Genomic DNA, 21,370 nt, shown 5'->3' with positions numbered 1-21,370 from the left:
CAGCCCAGGGCTTCCCAGAGGCAAAAATGTGTTCACTTGTTTAAAAGGAACAAATTCTGATTTTCTTTGTTGAGCCATTAGCAAAAAATAGTCTGAAAAAAAGCAGAAAACCTGCAGAAATGCTGGGCTCCAAAAAAGTGCTTGTGGCTGGGTTTATTGTGGTGAGGTTTGGGGGGTTTTTTTTCAATGTATGAACTTTGGAGTATATTTGTTTCACATATATCCTAAGATATTAATCTGTATCATACTTATTCACCATTTCAAATGGTATTTGAAGAACTACACTGTTCATGTACCATCTTATTCTGTGCCAAATTATCTATCTGATGGAACTGACAAGGCAGGTTGTTCTCTGAGGTTCTCTGCATCACACCTTTCTGCCAGTTCCCTGCAAGCAAACCAAGAAGAGAGGGCTCAGTAGGAATGGGAAGCTGTAGGTAGGAGTTGTATTTGGAAGTTCCTTATTGCAAAAAGCCACAGTGACAAAATGCCTGAGATGGCTTCACCTCTCTTAAGGACATGATCCAATATTACTCAAATACATGGCACTTAAATTTTTAAATTTATTTGTCACATGGTGTTTAACACTGTGCATTACCCAGACATGCAATCCATCTGTAATAAATGGCAATGCATCATAAGGTGTTTATCAAGTAATCATTATTCATTCATTCCTTTACTTCTTTTGAACAGCATTCCTGGTTCTTCTTTGCAGTCATCTTAAAATCAATGGCACAGCACTTGGTTGATACAAACAAAACAAAGGTAAGTTTATGTACAAAATCTCTTAGGAAGAATATAAAATGTGGAATCCTGGCAAATACAGTTGAATGTAGTTGAACTTTATTGCTTAACTGGCCAATAAAATAATCCCGTGATACTTTGTAAAATATTTGGTTGACCTACAAAAACATTATCTTACCTGCTAGGCTCAAACCTGTTCTTGATTGTACAAAGACAGATTGAGGATAGGGTGAGGACATATTTCCCACTTTCCTATGGACCAGATTCTTCTATTTGGGGTTTGTGCTCAGAATAGATCCATGGAACCCTAGGAATATTTTTCTTCTGTGTTGAATGGTCTGTGGTTTATTGTCTTTATTCTTGGCCTGAGTGTGTGGTGTGTAACATCATGCACTCTTAAGTTGATGATCTATTCCCTGCTTAGGTTTCTCGAACTCGGAGGTTTCCAGAATCATTTCAAACAGAGCTGGACACACTTGTGATGGTTTTAGCAGACCATGTTGTTTGGAAGTACAAAGATGCTCTTGAGGAAACCAGGCATGCAAACTACAGCACTGCCAAATTTCTCAAGGTGAGGTGTTCTGTCATTACAGCACATGCACTTCCCCATATTTAATACAGACTCCAGACCAGTCTGGTCTAGTTAAAGGGAGTAAAACCAATTCTGAGTGGAGATGGCTCCATTTCCAAATTCAGTGGTGACTGTTCAGTTTTCTATGGCCTTTGGTCTTTGAGGATGTGAAAGCTTCATGTAAATCTGCTCTAAAGTAATTTTAATTCATTTCTGTCTATGCTCTTAAAGAGTCAAAGTTTTCAAGTTTTGAAGATTCTTACCTTATATTCAAATGGGTCAAACATTTGGTAAGGAATGCAACTTTAGTTAGACTTGAGCTGATCCTCTTTTTTTAAATGTTGTAATTCTGAATGACTGTGGGTGGTTTAACTATTCCTAATCAAGGAACCGTGTTTGAATGTGTGTAGTAGAAGGCTTTGCTAGTTTTGCAGAGCTCAGGAACTGCAGAGAAGGGGGAAATTCAAGTTTGCATTCTCTACCCTGTAGGCTGACTCTGCAAGGAAAACATGGCAGTAACTGCAGAGCCAAGACTCTCAAAACCCTTACACCTTCTGTCAATATTTATCCCCACCGGTCAGGAAGAACTGTGTTCTCACCATAGAGCAATGCAGTGTCCCCTTTGTCCCAGGGGGAGAACACAGCTCAGACAATGGGCATTGTGGCTGGACTGGTTCCTCACCAGTCCCTGCCCTGTCACTGAGGAGATGCTCAGCTCCCATCCACTACATCCAGTGAGGGATGCAGTGCTGCCATGCAGCAGTGGCTGCCACTAGAACAGCTTTCTCAAGTGCACTGTACACTGTGGTAGTTACTTTAGGCTGCAGACATAGTGAAAATGAAAAGTTTGATTAATTCATCATTACTGAAAATAAATACAGAAATCAAGATTCACCAGGCCCCTGAAGTTCCTTGACCTGCCTAATACTTACTCCATCTGTGCACATGATTCCAGTGTACAGGGGACACAAAGTGATCATCTAGGTAACTGAGGCCATGTATTGGGTTTTTTCTATAAAATACTAATTATTTTTTTCCCATTTCTTAGCGCTGTTTTACATTTATGGATCGTGGATTTGTGTTCAGGATGGTCAACAACTATATAAGTATGTTTGGAGCTGGAGATAGCAAGGTATGGCTCTGCTTTACTTGTTTGTGTCTGTTTTTCTAAAGTGACTGACTAGCAGAATATTGTTAATATTGAGATTATTTATGATTCACCATGCTCAGAACTCAAGTCAGTGAAAACATTTAGATTAAATATGGATTAGAACTTTCTGGTTTTAATATCCATGTGCCCCCTTCTCTAGGAGTAAATAGCCGTGTTCAAATAACAACTCAGTGAGACCTGCAAGAGCAGATTCTGCAGACTGTTCAGACCAAAGAATCCAAAAGACTGAATATAAGCTTTAAGTCTTTGAAAGTACACTTGTCTATAAACATCATCAGCAATTGGCAGTAATTTTCTTTGAGGAGAATAAAGTAAGAGCATATAAAAAAGTTATCATTGTGTAAACTCAGATGAGACTGTAACATCTTTACTTTGTGTGAGTGCCATGCTCTTACCTCATTGATGATGCAAGAAGGTAAATCTGCTCCAAATTAGTTTGTGTTAGCTATGAGCAAAATTCCCTGCAGCCTGAATTCTTCTATAATACCTGCACTAGGCACTGATATAGTTTGAACAATAAATTTCAAACAGCAAGAGGTCCCCAAATTATTCAGCATGACTCCTTTGCTCTTCATCCATCAGGATGAGTCACAGGCTTTTTCTCTTCCATGCCAGAGTTTATGAGCATATATTTAGTAACACAGCGTAGTCAAGATATACACTTTGAATAATTCATCTTTCCCCAGAAAGCTCACAAAGCTTTTAGTTCTTTACTGATACTATGTGCATTTGTAGCAAAAGAATCAGATCACTCCAGGTCTACTTTGCTTTTTGCTAAAACCAACTTCATTCTGAACTCAGGTCTTTCCCTTAATCTCTGGAACAGCTGTAGAATGGAGTCTCTCAGTTATTAATGTCATAGCCTGAAGTCTGTCATTCTGTAAATAATATTATACAATCTGAAAACTGTTTCCACGTTTCAAACTTCCCTAAATACATTCAACCAGAGAAACAGATGTTTAATTTAAAAAACCCATTAATGATCAGTGGAAAAGCCTAAGATTAATCAGCATGCAGGGCAATACTTAGCACCTTCTTGGCAGAAAGTGTGTGAATATTGCCAGAATCCCTCCAGATCCATCTGCAGGCATGTGGGAGTAGATTCACTGTGGAGTTGTGACAGATGTGCAGCTGGAGCAGGCTTTGTGGCACTTGGAAACAATAGTCACAAAATAAAATCAGATTTCTGACCTCAAGGAGAGAGAGGCCTTGCAATCATTTTCATTTCAGTCCAATTCCTATGCAAGAGTCAGTCTTCTAAATGTGCTGAAAGATTTCTTTTTGTGTATATTTTGCCTCTTTAACATGATTATTTATGTATCAAAAAAAGATACTGCAATCTGACCTGTCTTGCCTGAATATTTTGTAGATGTATCAGTCTGTAGCAGTGCAATTTGAATTTATTGTAATTCTGGATGAAGCAACATAATTTCTGTGTTCCACAGAAATATCCCTTATGGTATTCCATATTTTGACATTTAAATATTGTTTTGAGAAACATGTATTCAAAAGTTGAAATACCTCATTAGAAATCAGTTCATTGCTGTGCTCCCTCAAAATGTCACAGTTACTCTTGGGGAACACATTTTGGATGCTTCAGTTGTTCATTTGCCATTAGCATGTCCTGATAACATGCTGTATTCCTGAAGAGGTGCAATAAAAGATTTTAGGGGAAAATTCTCTACCATCTCCTACTTGGTAGACTCAGAAGAGTCCATTTTCTAGGTATCCCATCCTGTCGGTGGCAGCAGAAATGCTACAATTCAATTTTAGTGTAAATTAAAAGACTTTTACAAGCGCTTTCTAGTGTTAGGGCATTCAGAGTAACCCTGCTGCTGGTTGATTGAAAATGACTGCTTGGCCAGTGAGAACAGTGAGATATAACAATGGAAATAAAAATGTGCTGCTGGAAAAGGTGTATTGTCTTTATAGCTCAATGTCACATAATTACAGAAGGAATTATAAATTCTTGAGGTAGGTGCAAATCTCCAAAAATTATCTGGATGGCTTCTTTGAAGGGAGATATTAAAGAAATAATACCAAAACTATATATTACCCAAATCCCTTGGAGGTGGAACTCGTTGGCATCAACAGAGGAAGTTTTTACTACTGTCAGTAAACTCTGGGTGTGACCAGTGTAGCTGGAACTTTATGTAAAAAAAAAAAAAAAAGTCATAATAACTATGATGATTCAAAATGTCTGTGGACTGGAGAAGATATTTCACTATGATTCAATGCTATAGTATGTGTCATCAAAAGTCCCACGGTGGCTTTAAGGATACCTTAAATATTTGTTTGGATCAAGCTTAGGTTTATGACTACATCTTCAATGAAAATCATAGTTTAAAGATCCAAAAAGCTTGTTTGTCTGTGACAAATTCTTTTGATAACAGAGATGAAAATGACATGTTTATTGTTTGTGCAGCTTGGCATAAGCTCTAAGGTTTTTTTGTTGGGTGTGAGTGTGAAGTTTGAGGTAGAGATAAGTAGTAGGGGAGCTCTCACTATTTTCCCTGTTTTAATGTGAACTGAACCATTTCCTGTTGTGATTTTCAGACTTTACATCAGTTCAAATTTGACTTTCTCCAAGAAGTCTGTCACCATGAGCACTTCATCCCTCTGTGCCTGCCCATACGGTCTTCAAACATTCCTGGTAAGGCTCCCCTCAGGAGGATTTTTGTGCAACAGTGAATTATTGGGAGGTTCAAAGAGCAGGTAATAAATAACTCTCTCCAGAGCTGTGTCTCTACATCAAGCTCAGAAGCCTCCAGCAGCTTTTCAGGTGTGGTGCTTCAGCAGTGTGATAAAAATAATATTTGAGTTAAAAATAAAAATAATAAATTTTCAGTTTAAAAATAAAATTTCAGTATGCCTGTAAATAAATGCAATGTCTGGCAGCTCACTTAGGGGGTGGGAGGTGGAAGCTTCTCACTGGAAGTTTTAAGTGGAATTTTTGTGATTATTGATTTGCTAAATCAGTAGGGCTACTGCCATAGCCTTGGGAGGTGGTGATGGATTTCAACAGGTGCAGCAGGAAGGGGGAGAAGCTCAAAATATGGGCTCTTGTCTCCTTTTTTACCTCAGTTTTCAGCATCAAAAAAATTGGTTTAGTTTTGACACCCAGGGATTTTAAGTAGAAGCTGTTTAGTTCTAATTGGAGTAATTTTTTTTTAAAAAGTGAGCAAATATTTTTTTACTAATAATTAAAAAGTACTTTTTTTTTGCCCATTTTCTTATGTTTATGAAAAATGAAGACACTGTGACGCCTTCAGAATCGGCACAAGAATATCGAACATCAGGTATGAGCAATATGACTGAACCAGTGAACAGAATTTTACTTTGTCCACTGCCACTGCATTGTGGCAAATCTTAGACAAAAGTCATTTATTGTTTTCAGAAGTGGGATTGCTCTCAGCGTCTGTGTTTTAGAACTCTTAGCTGAACAACAATTTGGACTTAATGCCTCCAAGAAGTCAGTAGTCTAATGAGAAAACAGTTGAGATTCTCATGTGGGAGCGTGTATATAAATAATATTGTATTATTAAATAGTAAAAACTGCATGATTCCAAGAGATAATAATATTAGATTTGTTCATTCTGAGAAATGAAGGAGCAAAATAAGGCAGTCAAACCAGGAAATCGAGGTTTAACAATGGAACATTTGGAAGACAGAGGGGGGAAGGATGTATGTAACCTGTATATTAATGTAAACACTCGTGTCCATTCTGCTCCAAGACATTCCAGAGTACACACTGACAAATGAATTTTGCCGTAAGCATTTCCTGATTGGAGTCCTGCTGCGGGAGGTTGGCTTTGCCTTGCAAGAGGACCAGGACATCAGGCACTTGGCTCTGGCTGTGCTTAAAAACTTGATGGCCAAGCACTCGTTTGATGATCGATATGCAGAGCCGGTAAAGAAACTGTTTGTCCTTTTTCATTTCCTTGTTCGTGCAGCACCTAAACATACATGAAACTTCCTTAGCCACAGGGATATATTTATTAGTTTCTTGAGGGTTATGTTTTGTCTTTTATTTTCAGGCAAAACAAGCACAAATAGCAAACCTGTATATGCCACTCTATGGGATGCTTTTGGACAATATGCCAAGGATTTATATGAAAGATATGTTCCTCTTCAATATCAATACTTCCAATCAGGTAATTCATGTGGTTTTTTTGAGCACTGAAATGATCAAAGTGAGCCGGTCTTGACCCAGTGGGAAGAGGTGCAAGTTTATGCTGGTCACCAGTTAGTTAGCAGAATACAGTTCTGAAATTGCTGATATATTTGCATCTGCAAAGTTAAGTTTGGAAGGTCTCAATTTGCAGAGCAATTGCAGAGCCCTGTGAGTCTGTACTGACAAGGAACAGAACGGGGATCTGGAACAGACTGAAGACACTGCTGTCCCAGGGCTGGAAATTCAGGGTTAGGGATTTGGAGCCCCAGAAAATGTGTCCAGTACCTCTGCCGCAGGCTGGGGTCTGAGGATGTGTCCTCAGGCAGGAGGCTGGGACACACTGGTGTAAAGAAAACCTCCCACTGCCCACAGAGTCTTTGCAGAACTACTTTGTGTACCCAAAGATGGTACAGCTGAGAGGCCATAAGCTATACCAGGAGGCAGAGGGAATGCATACAAGTAACTGAAGGAGGAAAGGGGTACAAAACCATCATAAAACAGCTTTGCTGCCACAGAAAATGTCTGTGTAAACTGCACATCCGGAGGAATATGTTTGTTTCATAGAAGAAATGTTATAACCATACTGCTTCAAAAACTAGAAGCAGATTTCTGCAGGGGTAATGTGTCTTTCAATCCTTTCAGCAAATGAGGCTATTTCAGTTGAGCATTGCTAATGACAATTAATGTTCCTTTCCCAGTGCTGTGTTGATGTTTCAGGAACAAACACTAGTTAGACCAGTCCTTTAGAGCTTCCACTGTGAGAGAGTCTCATATTGCAGGTAACTTTTCAGCATATTATGGCAAGCCTTGATCCTTTATGGCTCTCATGTCAAAACAACTGGAAGTAGGTTCTCAAACTAAGCCTCTTGGGTGTGCTGTCATTATCCAAGTTATGGATAATAACATGGAATACTGGAGCTGGTTCTGTTTCTTTCAAATTCAGGGATCGAGGGATGACCTGAGCACAACTGGTGGGTTTCAGAGCCAGACAGCAATGAAACATGCAAACTCTGTGGACACCTCCTTTTCCAAAGATGTTCTGAACTCTATTGCAGGTACAAATGGCAGATTGAACAGACACATAGGTAGATTTGTGTGTATCTCAATCCATTGTGCTTTCTGCTTAGAATTCATGGAGGATATCATTAACTTCTTTTATACCATATCCAGGGAAACATGGTATGCAATGTTTCTCTTCCCTTTGGGTGTCTTTGGATTGACTTTCTTGTGTGAAGCTGTTCTACTTCCACTGCTTCACTTACTCTCCTGCTTTGGAATGATGCCAGTATTCAGGCTCTAAGAAATCCCTTTGCCTGAGTTCATTCTTGTAGTCTCTGCCTGACTTAAAAATAGTTCCAAGGTTTCTCTTGAAAACTCCTGATGTCTCATGGAGGCAAATATTCATAGTTTTTCCAGGCTTAACAGAAGAGTAGAAATACAACGTATTTTGTTCACTACCTCCAAACCCCATTTCAAACTTCAGGGAAATGAATTCAGGCATCTTTCCACTGATTTTTATGTCTTTTGGTCAGTTCTTACAGAATACAACAGGCCATTTTAATGCCGTAAAAAATGGCAAACTGAATCATTGTACTTCAACTTGTTGCATGTTTTCAGTACTAAACATACCCATCAATAGCTTTGCTGTTGGAAGTTCAAAGCACTTGTCTCAATCCAGCATGTGACACATTTTAAGTTCTCCATTTTTTTTGTTGGTTTTTGTATCCATAAGTGTTTTAGTTTAGCATGTTTGCTGTGACTTTCATTTACAGCCTTTTCATCAATAGCTATCTCTGCAGCAAACCATGCTGACTCCAGAGCTTCCTTAGCAAGTCTTGAATCTAACCCAAGTACCAATGAAAAAAACAGTGAGAGAACTGACACGTGTGAAAAGGTACATGTGCAAATGTTGAAAATGCTTGCTAGAGGTGGGAATCCATCACTGTGCTTATTGAGACCCTTTGCTGTCACCTCAACAGATCATGAGACCTTTGTCTTTGATTGGGTCAACTCTCCGTTTTGACAAGCTGGATCAAGCTGAAACTAGAAGCCTTCTTATGTGCTTCCTTCACATTATGAAAACCATTTCAGAAGGTAAAAACTGCACTCACTACTTAATTTATGTTGCTGTAAAATACTATGAATACTGAATCCAAGTGAACATTAAATTGGAATAATTATCAGTGTATTTCATAGGTTTTGGGCTAAGTTTAATTTCCTGTAATGGATACACAATATATTTTAATATCTCCCCTTAGATGCACTGATTTCCTACTGGTTGCGAGCACCCTTCTCAGAAATAACAGACTTTTTCAGCATCTTGGAGTAAGTTTACTTTGTGGTTGCTTGATTTTTGTGTTGAATATTCTAAAGTGCTGGCTGCAAACAATTCCTCCTTGGGTTTGTTCACCTATTGGAATAGTCCAAGATAGCTCTTGTATCTTAAATTATTTTGCTATAGTCTTCCAAAGTCATAATGAGATTAATCATATGTTGTAATTTCCATGAAAAAGGGTTATAGTGCTTCGGGTCTTCCTCCTAAAAGATATTTTCATATTAGTTTCCCATTTGGTGTTGAGATTCTGTTCTTCCCTTGAGAAATGTATTTAGCTCCTCAAAACTTCCCAGCCATAATAAAAGTTACATAATGTAGGATGAACTGCTTTTCACATCCCCAGGGTGGTTTGCTCAATCCAATCAATGCATGACTGCAGAATCCAGCAGGTAGCTGGTTTTGGAATTTCCTCACCATCTTGTAGCTGAAATGTGATCTATTTACCTTCAGCTGGTGATGCAGCAATGCTTTTGCAGCCAGGTTTTTGCCTTTGCCATCTCACCAGGCAGGAATCCTCAACTGTAGAGAAAGAGAACATGGGTGTGCAAAGCGTACCACACCTCGTGTGTCTCTGGCTAGAAACTGCTGCCTTCCCAGCAATTCTTTTTGCTTACTAGCGGGTGCATATACCATAGGTCTCATTGAGGCACTAAGACTCAGCATTTTTTTCATAAGTACAAAGCCATTAATAGGCATAAAATGTGTTATTTTATCTTTCAGGGTTTGTCTGCAAAATTTCCGATATCTAGGAAAGCGCAATATTGTCAGGTAATTCTGTAGTTACAGACTCTGTTGCAGTATTTAGACATTACAGCATTTGTTAGATTTAAATGAGATTAACAGTGTATCTGTCAATTTTCTCTTGAAAGAATCTCTTTGTGACACTGAAACCAATGCATGCTTCATTTCTTCTTTTATGCAACTGATCATAATGTGATGTTCTGCATATCTGAGTACATATTTGCTATAAAGGATGAATTGCGTGATGTGATAACCATTATTGCATTTATAACCCAAAATACTGGGGCCATTCTTGACTACATTTCTGTGCATATGCCGAACAAGGGAACTTTGAACACTCTATTCCCATCCATGTCATGGAAAGATTCATTTTAATAAGCATAGATAATTATTTCACAGCAATAAAAAAAAAAATCTCCTGTCTCCCTGAAAAGATGTGACACCATGTTCAGCTGTGAAATGTGGAATGCACACTTTGTCTCAGCTGGTGTTTCGTTTTTAATTTTACATTACTGCTGTGAACTTGTCTATGTCATGCAGCGTCAAAATTAAAGGTCACCAGATGAACCAGTTCATGTTCCACACCAGGTTTAGTCAGGCCTGCATTTACTCTTCAGGGACATGGCAAAATCAGTGTCACATTTCATAACAGATCAACACTTACTTTCTCTTTCTCTTAACAGGAAAATTGCAGCTGCTTTTAAGTTTGTCCAGGCCACCCAGAACAATGGAACTCTGAAAGGTTCGAACTCCTCTGGCCAGGCATCAGGGCTGCTCTCACAATGGTACATTGAATTCCTAACTCTATATATATACCAGAATGGTACATTGAATTCCTAACTCTATAAATGCCCCAGCCTGGGCTCTCATCCTACAGCCCTTGTACTCTGTCACAGCATTGACTGAAAAGAGGTTGTCAAAATATGTAACAAATTTCAGAGCTTTGAACTGTAAAAAAGTTGAGTCTCTCTGGCTTGACTTACAAGCTATTTGTTAGACTGATACATTCAGGGAGTAATTCTGTCCTAGAATAATTTTAATCATGTAAATTTATGAAATTACATTTTTAAAAGAAATAAACAAGAAATGTGTTTTTAAAAGTTACCTGAATTTTGCGATGTTAAATCTTCCTGAATTCTACAGTAGTTACAAATATAAAATCCTTTCAAAAATTATAATAATCATTGGTGTTTTAGTTCTAAGCTTCTCATTATAAATTAATGATGTGTTTGTCAGCATCGAAGAGGATTAAAAGAACACATGAATATGCACACATGTATTTTTACTGTCATTGTCAGTTTATCATTTCTTTCACCTCATAGAAACTGTATTATTTCTTTCTTAAGCAGGACATATTTTTCTTATATTCGGAGTCAACAGAACTTACCTCAGTTTTTTTTCATCCAAAGACAGTTTTCTAAACATCAGCCTGAAACAGTTGATGCTTTTTTTTTCCAGTGCTTCATGGAAGTTTTGTCCCCTGTGATTTCAAGAAATCACAGCAGATGTTTGTTTTGTCCACCACACTGACTTCCTTAATTTTTGTTTCTCTGAAGCATTTTGCTTAATTTTGCTTCATTCAGCTATGGAGCAGCACTGTTGGAACTGACATGGAAAATTCTGAATAGGCACAGTAGTTTATTCCGTTTTTCTGTTTTTAATGGTACCTTTCAATTGCAGGATGCATTCTACTTCAAGTCACGATGGCCACAAGCACCACAGATCGCAAACATTACCAATAATCCGAGGCAAAAATGCACTTTCTAACCCCAAACTCTTGCAGATGATAGACAGCAGCACTGCAAGTAAGTACAGAAATTATTTACTTCCGTCTGGAATTCTGTGGGATTTAGATCAGGGTCTATACAGACCTCTTCTTGACCAGAGGCTCTTAAAATGATGAGATTGAAGTCATCTATCCCACTTCCCAATTAGGTTTCTTCCCTCCTTTGAGCATGAACAGAAATAGTGAGAGTATGTACTCAGATCACTGGTGCAGTTGGTGAGAGTTGACTCAAATTTCCTCCCCTTTCATCTCCTATGAGCAGTTTTCTTCAAAATACCACTTTGGTTAGAAGTACAGTTAGGACACCATCTCTGCTGTGATGAGACTTAAGGATCAGAATTAAGTCATCTTTTACGACACTCAGAAGATTGGTTTTAATCTTTCTTTTTTTATGCTGCAGGCACCTCCAATGAAACAGACATTGTACAGTATGTAGACACAGAGGCAAACATTGCTACAGAAGTTTCCCTCACAATCCTTGACCTGTTGTGTCTTTACACTCTGAATCACCAGGTATGTTTTGCTGGTTTTCTTTTCTGCTTGAACTGGTGGGGTATGGGGTGAAAGGAAGGCCTTGGGGGAGCAGGCACACAGAAAACCTGAAATGTCTGACAGCAGAATAGGGAAATAAGATATGCCAATCCTCAGTGAAGGTATTTGAGGAGGGCATTGGTTCATAGTGCCCAACCTGAATAGAAAGAGGTGGAAGAATAACATCCTACATCTCCAGAGCTATGTACAACCCCGCTCTAGTTGGAAGTGTCTGTCATCTAGGATTACATCACCCTTTCTGAATCATGCTTGCCCCTCTAGATTTCAGTGATTTTCAACAACAGATTTCCAAACTGCTTATTATCTCTATCTCTGCAAGTCAGCAGGTAAATCCTCTGCCTCCTTAAAAATTGCTCAGATTGCTGAGCAAGCCCAGACAACTTCCTGAAGGTCTCACAGCCACAATACAGTAAATAGCTCCTTTCACATTTAGGGCTCCCTTTCTATCATCTTAACCCTTAAATATATTGTATACAATCTGTGAGTAGTACAGGAATGGCAAAGTGCTTTTCTTGAAAAACTGCAAGAGTCTGCAGCAGGCTGGGAAAGCATCATCTGCAGAAATATTACATTGAAAAAAGCATCTCTCTAGGAGCACTCTGAGGGAATGCCCAGCAGATCCTTCTCCTATTTATTCACTTCAATAACCACAATGTCTTGTCTTGTCTGTGAACTTTTCAGAGGCAGCTCCAACAATCTGATTGCCAGAATGTGTTGATGAAGAAAGTCTTTGACACACACATGCTCTTTTTGCAAATCAACCAGTCAGCAGCAGCTCTCAAACACGTCTTTGCTGCTTTACGGCTGTTTGTAGGCAAGGTAACTCTGTTTATTCTGTTAGTCATGCCTAGCAATATGTTACAGCAAGTACAGCTTGGGGACAATTGGACACTTGGCAAGAGTTCTGAACTTACTATATTAATACTTACTCCTGACAAAGATGGTCTGATTTATTGCTGATTAAAAGTAAGGAGTTCACAATGTCTGAAAAAACAGTTCTGTTTTGAAATTGAAAAATTTGCTAAGAAGAGGAAGGAAAGTTTTAATGTAAGTAGATGAGTGATGTCCAGCTCTGTTGTGTATCCCGTGACTTTCCTGCTTTTACCATCTATGGAAGAAAGTTTGAAAGCCTAGAGGTCCACGGTCTTCGTGGCTGATACCTGGTTTGCAGAATCCACCAGGGAATGGTTACTGCTGTCCCCAGAGGAACCAGCAGGAGAGTATTACATACACTTCACCAAAAGCTCATCCACACTAATACAGTTTTACAAATACCTAGTTTTAAACACAGGAAACAGTATGGTTATGTGCCAAACTGTTTCTTTGCTCGCATTGCACTTGTGTTAAATTGTCGTGGTCAATCAGGCACTTGGTGCCAGCTGCAAACGCTGCACAGTTTCCAAGTCACAGAGCTAGATGAGATCCTCTGAAAACCAACCAGACTGTAGCACTCACGTACCAGTTGCTCTGGGAAAGTGAAAGCAAGGCTGGCCTTGGTTCCTAACTGTTTCTATGAAACACAAGAGTGTGGCTGAGTTTACAGCATGTGGCCTCCCTCTTGTTATCTCAGGGGAAAGAAGGAGGAAATCATGCTTCTCCCAGTAGTGCAGCTGGAGGACATGGGGGAAATATGAAGTAAACCATCCGCAGGCACCTTTAAATGACATCCCAGACAGCTGGAAATGGAAGGACTCCATGCAATGGGGAGAATGAATAAATATCCAAAATTGCACTTCTCATTTATCCTGTAGCTTTTGGGATTGAATTCTCCCTTCATGGTTCTGTGGGAGCAGGGATTTGCTGTGGTTCCTGCAGCAGAACCCCTCAGGCAATAATTAAGATCTATAGCCCATGTGTACATTTCCACCTCTCCTCCCTCATTCTTCTGTTGCATTCACCCTGCTGGTAATAGTGGGTGTAGTTTGGAGAACCCTTCTCTGTTGTCTCCTGCTCTTCAAACCCTTGACCTCTGGAAGTTCACTGACCTTGCTACTCAAAGTATTTTCCTTCTGCTGAACAGCTTTTGTAATCATGCAGAGCCCCTGCTTTTCCTGCTTAGCTGTCGTGCATTCCTGGCAGATTCCTTGCTGCTGGGCTTGCTGTGTGTCAGCTGCTCTCTGGGCTTCCTAGAGGCCAGTTCGATGGCATGCAGTGTTTGTAGGAAAGTCTGAGTATAGTTCTTAATTAATCTTAATTTGCATGTGGGATTATGTTAAATTTAAACCCTGGTATGAATAACTGTGGGAGAGTTACTGAAAGGTTAAAAAAACCTGTTAACTCAGAATAACTGCACCGAGACCTGAGAGTAGTACTGAACATGTTCACACTTTTTTTTCAATAGTTCCCATCAGCATTCTTCCAAGGACAAGCAGATCTCTGTGGTTCCCTCTGCTATGAAATCCTGAAGTGCTGTAACCATAGGTCACGTTCAACTCAGACAGAAGCATCTGCTCTTCTTTATTTTTTCATGAGGAAGAACTTTGAATTTAACAAGCAGAAATCAATAGTCAGGTCCCATCTACAGGTAAGTGAAGTGTGAGATCAATATTTAAATAACGTGCATTAGTTTTTTTATCATTATTTTTTTTATGCATTGAAGCAAAGGCAATCCTTTTGCAGTCCTCAGACAGGCAGTTCTCTGTGGCAGCCTGATTTTCATGCCAAGTCTGAAGTTGGATTGGATTCTCTGCTGTTCTTGGGCTGCTCAGCTCTGTTCCAGGGAGAGACAACAGCTGTGAACGTATCTGCATTGCCAGATTAATGGCTATTCTTGACTCATGTGTTGCTTACAGCAGTTGGAACACAGCTGATGGAGGAACTAAACAGAATATGACATTACAGGAACAGACATGTAAAGCCCAGTAATAACATATTTACACTGCAAAGTGTGAGCAGCTACAAACTTTTGAAAGATTACTCACAGTCCTTGCCTTTGTACATGTTACCTTCATAAGACAGGTATGCAATTACACTAGCCTGGTACATCAAGTCATACTAAAATAGGGTTTAAAAAATCTCCTGAAACTCTGATGTCTTTGCTAATTGCATCCTGTGTTTGCTCCCTGTGCAGCTCATCAAGGCAGTGAGCCAGCTGATAGCGGATGCGGGGATTGGCGGATCTCGATTTCAGCATTCGCTCGCAATTATAAATAATTTTGCTAATGGAGACAAGCAGATGAAAGTAAGAAACATTTTTTGTCAATCACTACCTCTTGCAAAAGGTCAACAATTTCACAGGAGCAAGTGTTTCAGTAAATTAAATTGCTGGCTCTATTAACTAGTGATTTATGCATTCATAGTGTGCCTTTCTCAAGCAATCTGAAGTTCATGAAGGTGTTTGTGACTCAGAAGCTTAATAACTGAAAATAATATTTAAACAAAAATATTTGTATTTGGAAATTGTATTATTTGATATTTATTGCTTATTTTGTTCATTTGCCTCATGTCAGAGGTCATACATATATACATACATACTAATGGAACACAATTGCAGTTAAACAATTTCTAGTTTACAATTGCTCCCTTTCCTCTGTTCAATAAATGTGCAGTAGAAACAGGCACAACAGTTGTGTTTTTTAAGACCTTGCTAACTCACTGAAGGTATACTTGGCTCTTAGACAAGTTACCACTGCTATTATATTTATTGTCTATATAAAAATTGTTGAAAAAATATCTGGTTTTTAATTTTTACAATTCTTGTCCAAGCATGTGTCTATGTGCATTTTCAATTTTATACTTTGGAGGTGTTGTTCTTCTCTGAAGGTGACTTTAGGGTATCTCCACTGAGATTAATAATAAAGTTAGCATAAGCAAATTGGTAGATAGTTAGCAGAAGTAATAAGATGTCATTGTAATTCTCTTTGTTGTTGAAGTCCAGCTTTGATTTCACAGCACTGCAGATAGTCACACTGTTTCTGTCACTTATTTATCTCTGTATGACATAGAGGAGGGAGTATTTAATTTCATTTACTTTTTCTGAATGTTTTACTTTTAAAGAAAACAAAGGATGGATATAAGTCTGAAAACAAATATATTTCACTGCTTATCTGAAAAAGAAAAATTGAAGAGCTGAGCTAAATATGTTGAGAACAGCTGATGTGAGTAATAGAAGGACTCTGTTTTAATCTAGCACAGTGTGAGAAGGTCAGGAGCCAGACTTGTGCTTTATTCCCATGGTGAAACATGCTGGGAGTGTAGTTAAGCAGAACTATCTATAGCACACGGTGCTGCTGCTCAGAGGAAAGTGTGCAAGGATCCAGTTCTGGACCCAGTAAGCAATTGAGGACCACCTGTTCCAGTTCCCTGACTTCAGCAGGGCTGTTGCAGCGGAACAGGTGATGGACTTGGGCCATCTCGTAGTGCTGTGAGCCATCAGGAAAAAACACCCAGGGTTTGTGTGCAATGTGTGCATGTTCTGGAACTGTGACTGCTCCAAAGCCTGCCCAGCTAGGGAAGGGGTGGAGTTTCTCTGGAAGCAGAACTTCAGCTTGCTTGGGGGTGCAGCAGGGGGCTCTTTGGATGGTTTCAGTGATGCATTACTTATCTTTCCCAAAGAACGTTAATTTCCCAGCAGAGGTGAAGGATCTGACCAAGCGCATCAGGACGGTTTTGATGGCCACAGCTCAGATGAAGGAGCACGAGAAGGACCCTGAGATGCTGGTGGATCTGCAGTACAGCCTAGCAAATTCCTATGCCAGCACTCCTGAGCTACGCAGGACATGGCTCGAAAGCATGGCCAAGATTCATGCAAGAAATGGAGATTTATCAGAGGTAATGTAAAGAAATGAACAGGAAACCAGTTTGTCTTTAGTCTGAGCTTTCTGATTAAAAGGGCTTTGGAACACTGACAGCAGTAGTGAGTTAAGAAATCCTACAGTCTCTCTCATATATTTGAAATCAGAGTAGATGTTTGAAAACACCTGGAGATGTGATATGCTCATCCCAGCTTGCCTGATCTTGAGTACCTGATACATGCTGGAGCAAGACTTGAAACTGTCTGACAGTGTCACTTTGGCACCTCTGCTGCCTGCCCCTAATAGGCACAGTAGCTGTGGTGTAGAGGAGGTTACGAGCAGTGAGTAACTCACAAAAAGGATTTCCTTCTCTCCCACTATGGCCTAGGAGAGGAATTTTGTTTGTAATGTGTTGTCATGTTCATCAAAGACTAAAACAGTGATGCAAAATTCCACTGCATAACCCAGGGATACCTTATTTACTAAGTAATCTTGATGGTTTTCTTGAGAAAATCTATGCATTTACATAAGACACCTCAGGAAATTTACTTTTGAGGAGAATTTCATCATTTAATCCTTCATTTTCTTACATTACTTTTGTCTTCCCTTTTCTGCCTTGTGATTTGGCAGTGCTGAAAGTTATGCTCATTATCACATGTATGCTGTAATTCAGGCTACTTTAACATATCCATGTGTATTGGTCTCTCACTGCAGGCTGCTATGTGCTATATTCATATTGCTGCTCTCATTGCAGAGTACCTGAAGAGAAAAGGTAAGATCAACATACCTAAAACCAACTGTATATCTATAAATATTATTGTTCAAAATCATTCTTGGCTATCCCTCTTTCCTTCCTTATATGTAAAGTATTCTTAAAGCAAGCAGCTTGAATCCTTCCCAAATGTTTTATTTTTAAAATATATCATAAATGTTAGTCTTAGACTGGAACAGTGAAAGTGTGTTTTGTGCAAAGAAGTTTAATTAAATGTTTAGCAAGCTAGTGCTAAAAGAGAATGCTTCACTTGTCAGTCTGTTGTTATTAAATATGCATGTATTAACACATATCAGTAGCAGTATACTAATATCATCTTACAATATCATAGGTTACTGGAAAATGGAAAAGATTTGTACCTCACGTATGCTCCTGGAAGATGCTCAAGTCTCTGATAGTAATGTGTTACTAACAACTCACAATGGAGGAAGTGAGTGCTCTAACCTTGCCTGTTTGTGGGTCAAATAACATGATTAGGAGATCAAACTGCTGTTTTCCAACTGATCTGGAAAAATATCAAACAAATCAAAACTGTTTCTATTGCATGTTGAAGGCTGTTATAGAAAGCAATGTTGAAAACATCCTGAGTTCCTTTCCTGATGCTCTTTGGCTGGTTTGATGGATTGCTCAGAATGTCTCTGGTTATGGGCTTTGCGACAGGAAAATCCCTCTTGGGTCAATTGGTGTTTAGCATGCAAATCCATGTCCAATTCTTTGGTTATCCAAAGCTGGGAGGGTAGGGGATGGAATTAGAATCTGGTTAGCCATATGTAACTTAGTATAGATAAAGGGGTTTTTTAAAATCTATGATACTTGTCTAAAAATAAAGTGCAGGCTTATATTTTTAATGCTTCTATGCCAATGGTTATTTAGTTTATAAAATCTGTATTTCATAGTAATTTTCAGCATGAGATATGTTAGCAATTTCCACAAAGAGCAATTTCCAGGGTCAAGGGCAAATATCCGGGGAAGAGAAAACAAGGAAAGACTATAGTCCTTCAATGCATTTGGAAGTTTCTGTGGACAAGATGAAAAAAATGTATCCTTTTAGAAGGAAGCTTTCTGTGAAGAGCCGTAGTTGTGAGACAGTTCAGTAGTGATAAAAGACTTTGTCTGAATAAAGATTATAGTAGCTGAAGTGAAGAACTTGGGTCATTTTAAACATGTACTTAGACAATTTTCAAAACTTGAGAGAGAGGATGGAGGCTCCCAACTCAGTGTCCATGGGTTAGCTTTTTTAACTGATCCATAGTAGCATTTTCCTTCTGTTAAATTAAACATGTGCCTTGCCAGGAGTTTGTCACCTCCCCTAGCAGCTTTACCTTCTCCACTCCAGAGCAGTAGGAAAATCCTTGCAGGGCAAACCCTTCCTGATCTGTAAAGTGTGATGCCTGTGCAAGTTGTTCCTGCTGCAACCATGGTACTAAGGCCTCACAAGTTAATTAGCAAATACTCAATTTAAGTTCAGTTTTATCCCTTATGAGCCTTTTCATGCCTGCTGCCACCAGCCAGAGCTTTCTGCAGGGGAGTCCCTTGCTGGGCCCTGGCAGCACTGCTGACCCGGGGCAGGACAGGACAGCCACAGCCTGGCCTGGAGCCCAGCATGGGCACAGCGTGCCCTGGAGCACCTCCCCTGGGCTGTGCAGCCCTGGGACTGTGCCCCCAGGACACCCGACAAGGGACACCTGCGGGTCCCCAGGTGTGAATGGTGTCACCTCAGCCTGCCAGGGGCATTCCTGTGCACGTGGAGCTTTGAAGGGCTGCCAGCACTTAGAGCTCTGGCAGCAAAAGGCCAAAGAGAGGAGTAAACACTGCTCCAGGAAAATGCTAGCATTCCCCTTTGCCTAGAGAAGTGAATGTGTATCACTGAGGAAAATGTGGAATAGTCTTATAAATGCCATCAGCTCATTTTGTATTTCTCATTACTTGGGCTATGAAAGAAATTAACTCATCAGCTCTGTTTTAATGGCATCTAGTAACTTCTTGAAGTATCTGGTCAGTCATTAATAGCTTTTCTTATGACTTGCACTTGAAGGCTTATTTTCCATGGGATGGCCTGCTTTTCTGAGCATTACCCCCAACATTAAAGAAGAAGGTGCTATGAAGGAAGACTCTGGGATGCAAGATACTCCCTATAATGAGGTCAGTAATGTTAAAATTTATATACCTGTTCTGTATTAACAGAATGTTATTTCTAGCAGAATCCTGCACGTTACAGCAAATTGGAATGAGTTTACTCAGGCAATGTTAAAAGGCATGCAGCTTTTGAGTGAAATGTCACAGCTGTTGCAGTGGTGTTTAGCTAAGGAGAACATAAAGTACCAGAACTGAAAGTCAGGGCAGGGAGAAGCCCATGAAGCAAGCACATTCTTCATGAGATGTCAACTATTCAAGTATTTTCAGGTTATTATGATTTCAGGGGTTTTTGTCTAAAGAGCTAGGTCACCAATATCTGATTGAACATTTTGCAATTGCAATAAACCTTAATATAGAAGTTCCAGAATAAAAATGAAGTAGTGGGTATGTGCTTTTGCTGCATTGCTATTAATTAAATGCCACCAGCTGTCAAGTAACTGAACTATTTGCATTTGTGAAATTGCAGAATATTCTCGTGGAACAGCTGGAGTTGTGTGTTGAGTACCTCTGGAAGTCTGAGAGATACGAGCTTATTGCTGAGGTTAACAAGCCCATCATTGCTGTTTTTGAAAAGCAGAGGGACTTTAAAGTAAGTGGGCATTTGGCTTGTGTCTTTTTAATTATCCTAAGATAACGGTAAAGATCAAAATTTATAGGGGAAAAATGCGCTTTCTTTAAAAAGAGTATTTTCTTCCTGTCTCTAATTTCTCCTTTTAATATTTTGTGCTGTGAAAAAATAAAGAACATTCATGTCTTCTCTGCCTCTTTTCAGCATCTGTAAAAAAAATTAAAGAAACCTCTTGTCTTAGCCAGTGGATATAATTTTTTACATACGTTTTAAACCAAGAACACATTTGCATTGTATTTAAGTTCAGAAAATGCTGATAAAATTGTGTGATTTCTTCACAATTTCAGGGTTTCTTAGTTTCTTATTTACATAAATCATCTGGCTGTGAATAGCCAGATGATAACTGCATTTACTGATTTTTTTGGGTTTAAATTAAAGAGACACAAAGTGGTAGATAACAATCAGCTGTATGCTAAGGAAGCAGATCCTCAGATGTCAACTTCCCTGAAATTTTGGTTCACTATCCTGAGAAAGTGCTGTTTAACTGTGGGAAGCACATCTTTGTATGAGGTTGGGGACTGATTGGAGGCGTTGGCACCTTGTTCTCACCTGCACAAACAGCACTTGGGTTCTCTGACCCCTTACTAGGTCAGCAGCACAGTCTGGTTGTGGGATGATTCTCTGTACACAAAGGATCCATTGCACAAAACTCCTCAGAAGATGACAGAAACCTTGCAATGAATCTTTAGTGACTGCTAACAAGGTTAAACTATTCCCTTAGCACATCCAGCCATCTTTGCAAAGGTTTGGGAACCCAGTTAAGGCAAGGCATGGCTGTGCAGAGCTGTGGTGGCATTTCCCAAGGGGCTGGCTTGCCCTCACCCCCCTCCCTCTGTCTGTCTGTCCATGCAGAGGCTGTCGGACCTGTACTACGACATCCACCGCTCCTACCTGAAGGTTGCAGAGGTGGTGAACTCTGAGAAGCGTCTCTTTGGCAGATATTACAGGGTGGCATTTTATGGGCAGGTAAGTGAGCTCGGGCTCTTTTGTCTCCAGGCAGAGATTTCAAAGCTGTTTGTGATACAGT

The 21,370-nt window shown here is 39.5% G+C and overlaps 1 protein-coding gene across 17 annotated transcripts in view; it reads left to right on the top strand.

The window, feature by feature from the left end:
• The window catches only part of DOCK10 (dedicator of cytokinesis 10), a 144,857-nt gene that overhangs the window by 110,067 nt on the left and 13,420 nt on the right, over positions 1-21,370 (top strand). For 13 of the 17 annotated variants that reach the window (XM_085587690.1, XM_077785638.2, XM_085587684.1 and 10 more), the window contains exons 27-50: positions 694-765; positions 1,169-1,315; positions 2,364-2,447; positions 5,043-5,139; positions 5,741-5,785; positions 6,221-6,396; positions 6,524-6,640; positions 7,604-7,715; positions 8,433-8,554; positions 8,640-8,754; positions 8,919-8,985; positions 9,716-9,763; positions 10,420-10,521; positions 11,417-11,541; positions 11,923-12,035; positions 12,756-12,893; positions 14,416-14,598; positions 15,145-15,255; positions 16,629-16,844; positions 17,522-17,579; positions 17,911-18,009; positions 19,615-19,721; positions 20,182-20,304; positions 21,196-21,309. In XM_085587690.1, the coding sequence (XP_085443816.1) occupies positions 694-765; positions 1,169-1,315; positions 2,364-2,447; positions 5,043-5,139; positions 5,741-5,785; positions 6,221-6,396; positions 6,524-6,640; positions 7,604-7,715; positions 8,433-8,554; positions 8,640-8,754; positions 8,919-8,985; positions 9,716-9,763; positions 10,420-10,521; positions 11,417-11,541; positions 11,923-12,035; positions 12,756-12,893; positions 14,416-14,598; positions 15,145-15,255; positions 16,629-16,844; positions 17,522-17,579; positions 17,911-18,009; positions 19,615-19,721; positions 20,182-20,304; positions 21,196-21,309 (2,691 nt within the window). The remainder of the gene's footprint in view (positions 1-693; positions 766-1,168; positions 1,316-2,363; positions 2,448-5,042; positions 5,140-5,740; positions 5,786-6,220; positions 6,397-6,523; positions 6,641-7,603; positions 7,716-8,432; positions 8,555-8,639; positions 8,755-8,918; positions 8,986-9,715; positions 9,764-10,419; positions 10,522-11,416; positions 11,542-11,922; positions 12,036-12,755; positions 12,894-14,415; positions 14,599-15,144; positions 15,256-16,628; positions 16,845-17,521; positions 17,580-17,910; positions 18,010-19,614; positions 19,722-20,181; positions 20,305-21,195; positions 21,310-21,370) is intronic. The other 4 variants (XM_085587686.1, XM_085587691.1, XM_085587680.1 and 1 more) reach the window with 3 other exon arrangements.

This window comes from Lonchura striata, chromosome 9 (genome assembly GCF_050655825.1).
Source record: "Lonchura striata isolate lonStrDom1 chromosome 9, ASM5065582v1, whole genome shotgun sequence".
Taxonomy (NCBI): Eukaryota; Metazoa; Chordata; class Aves; order Passeriformes; family Estrildidae; genus Lonchura; species Lonchura striata.
This window is presented reverse-complemented; position numbering and strand designations above follow the sequence as displayed.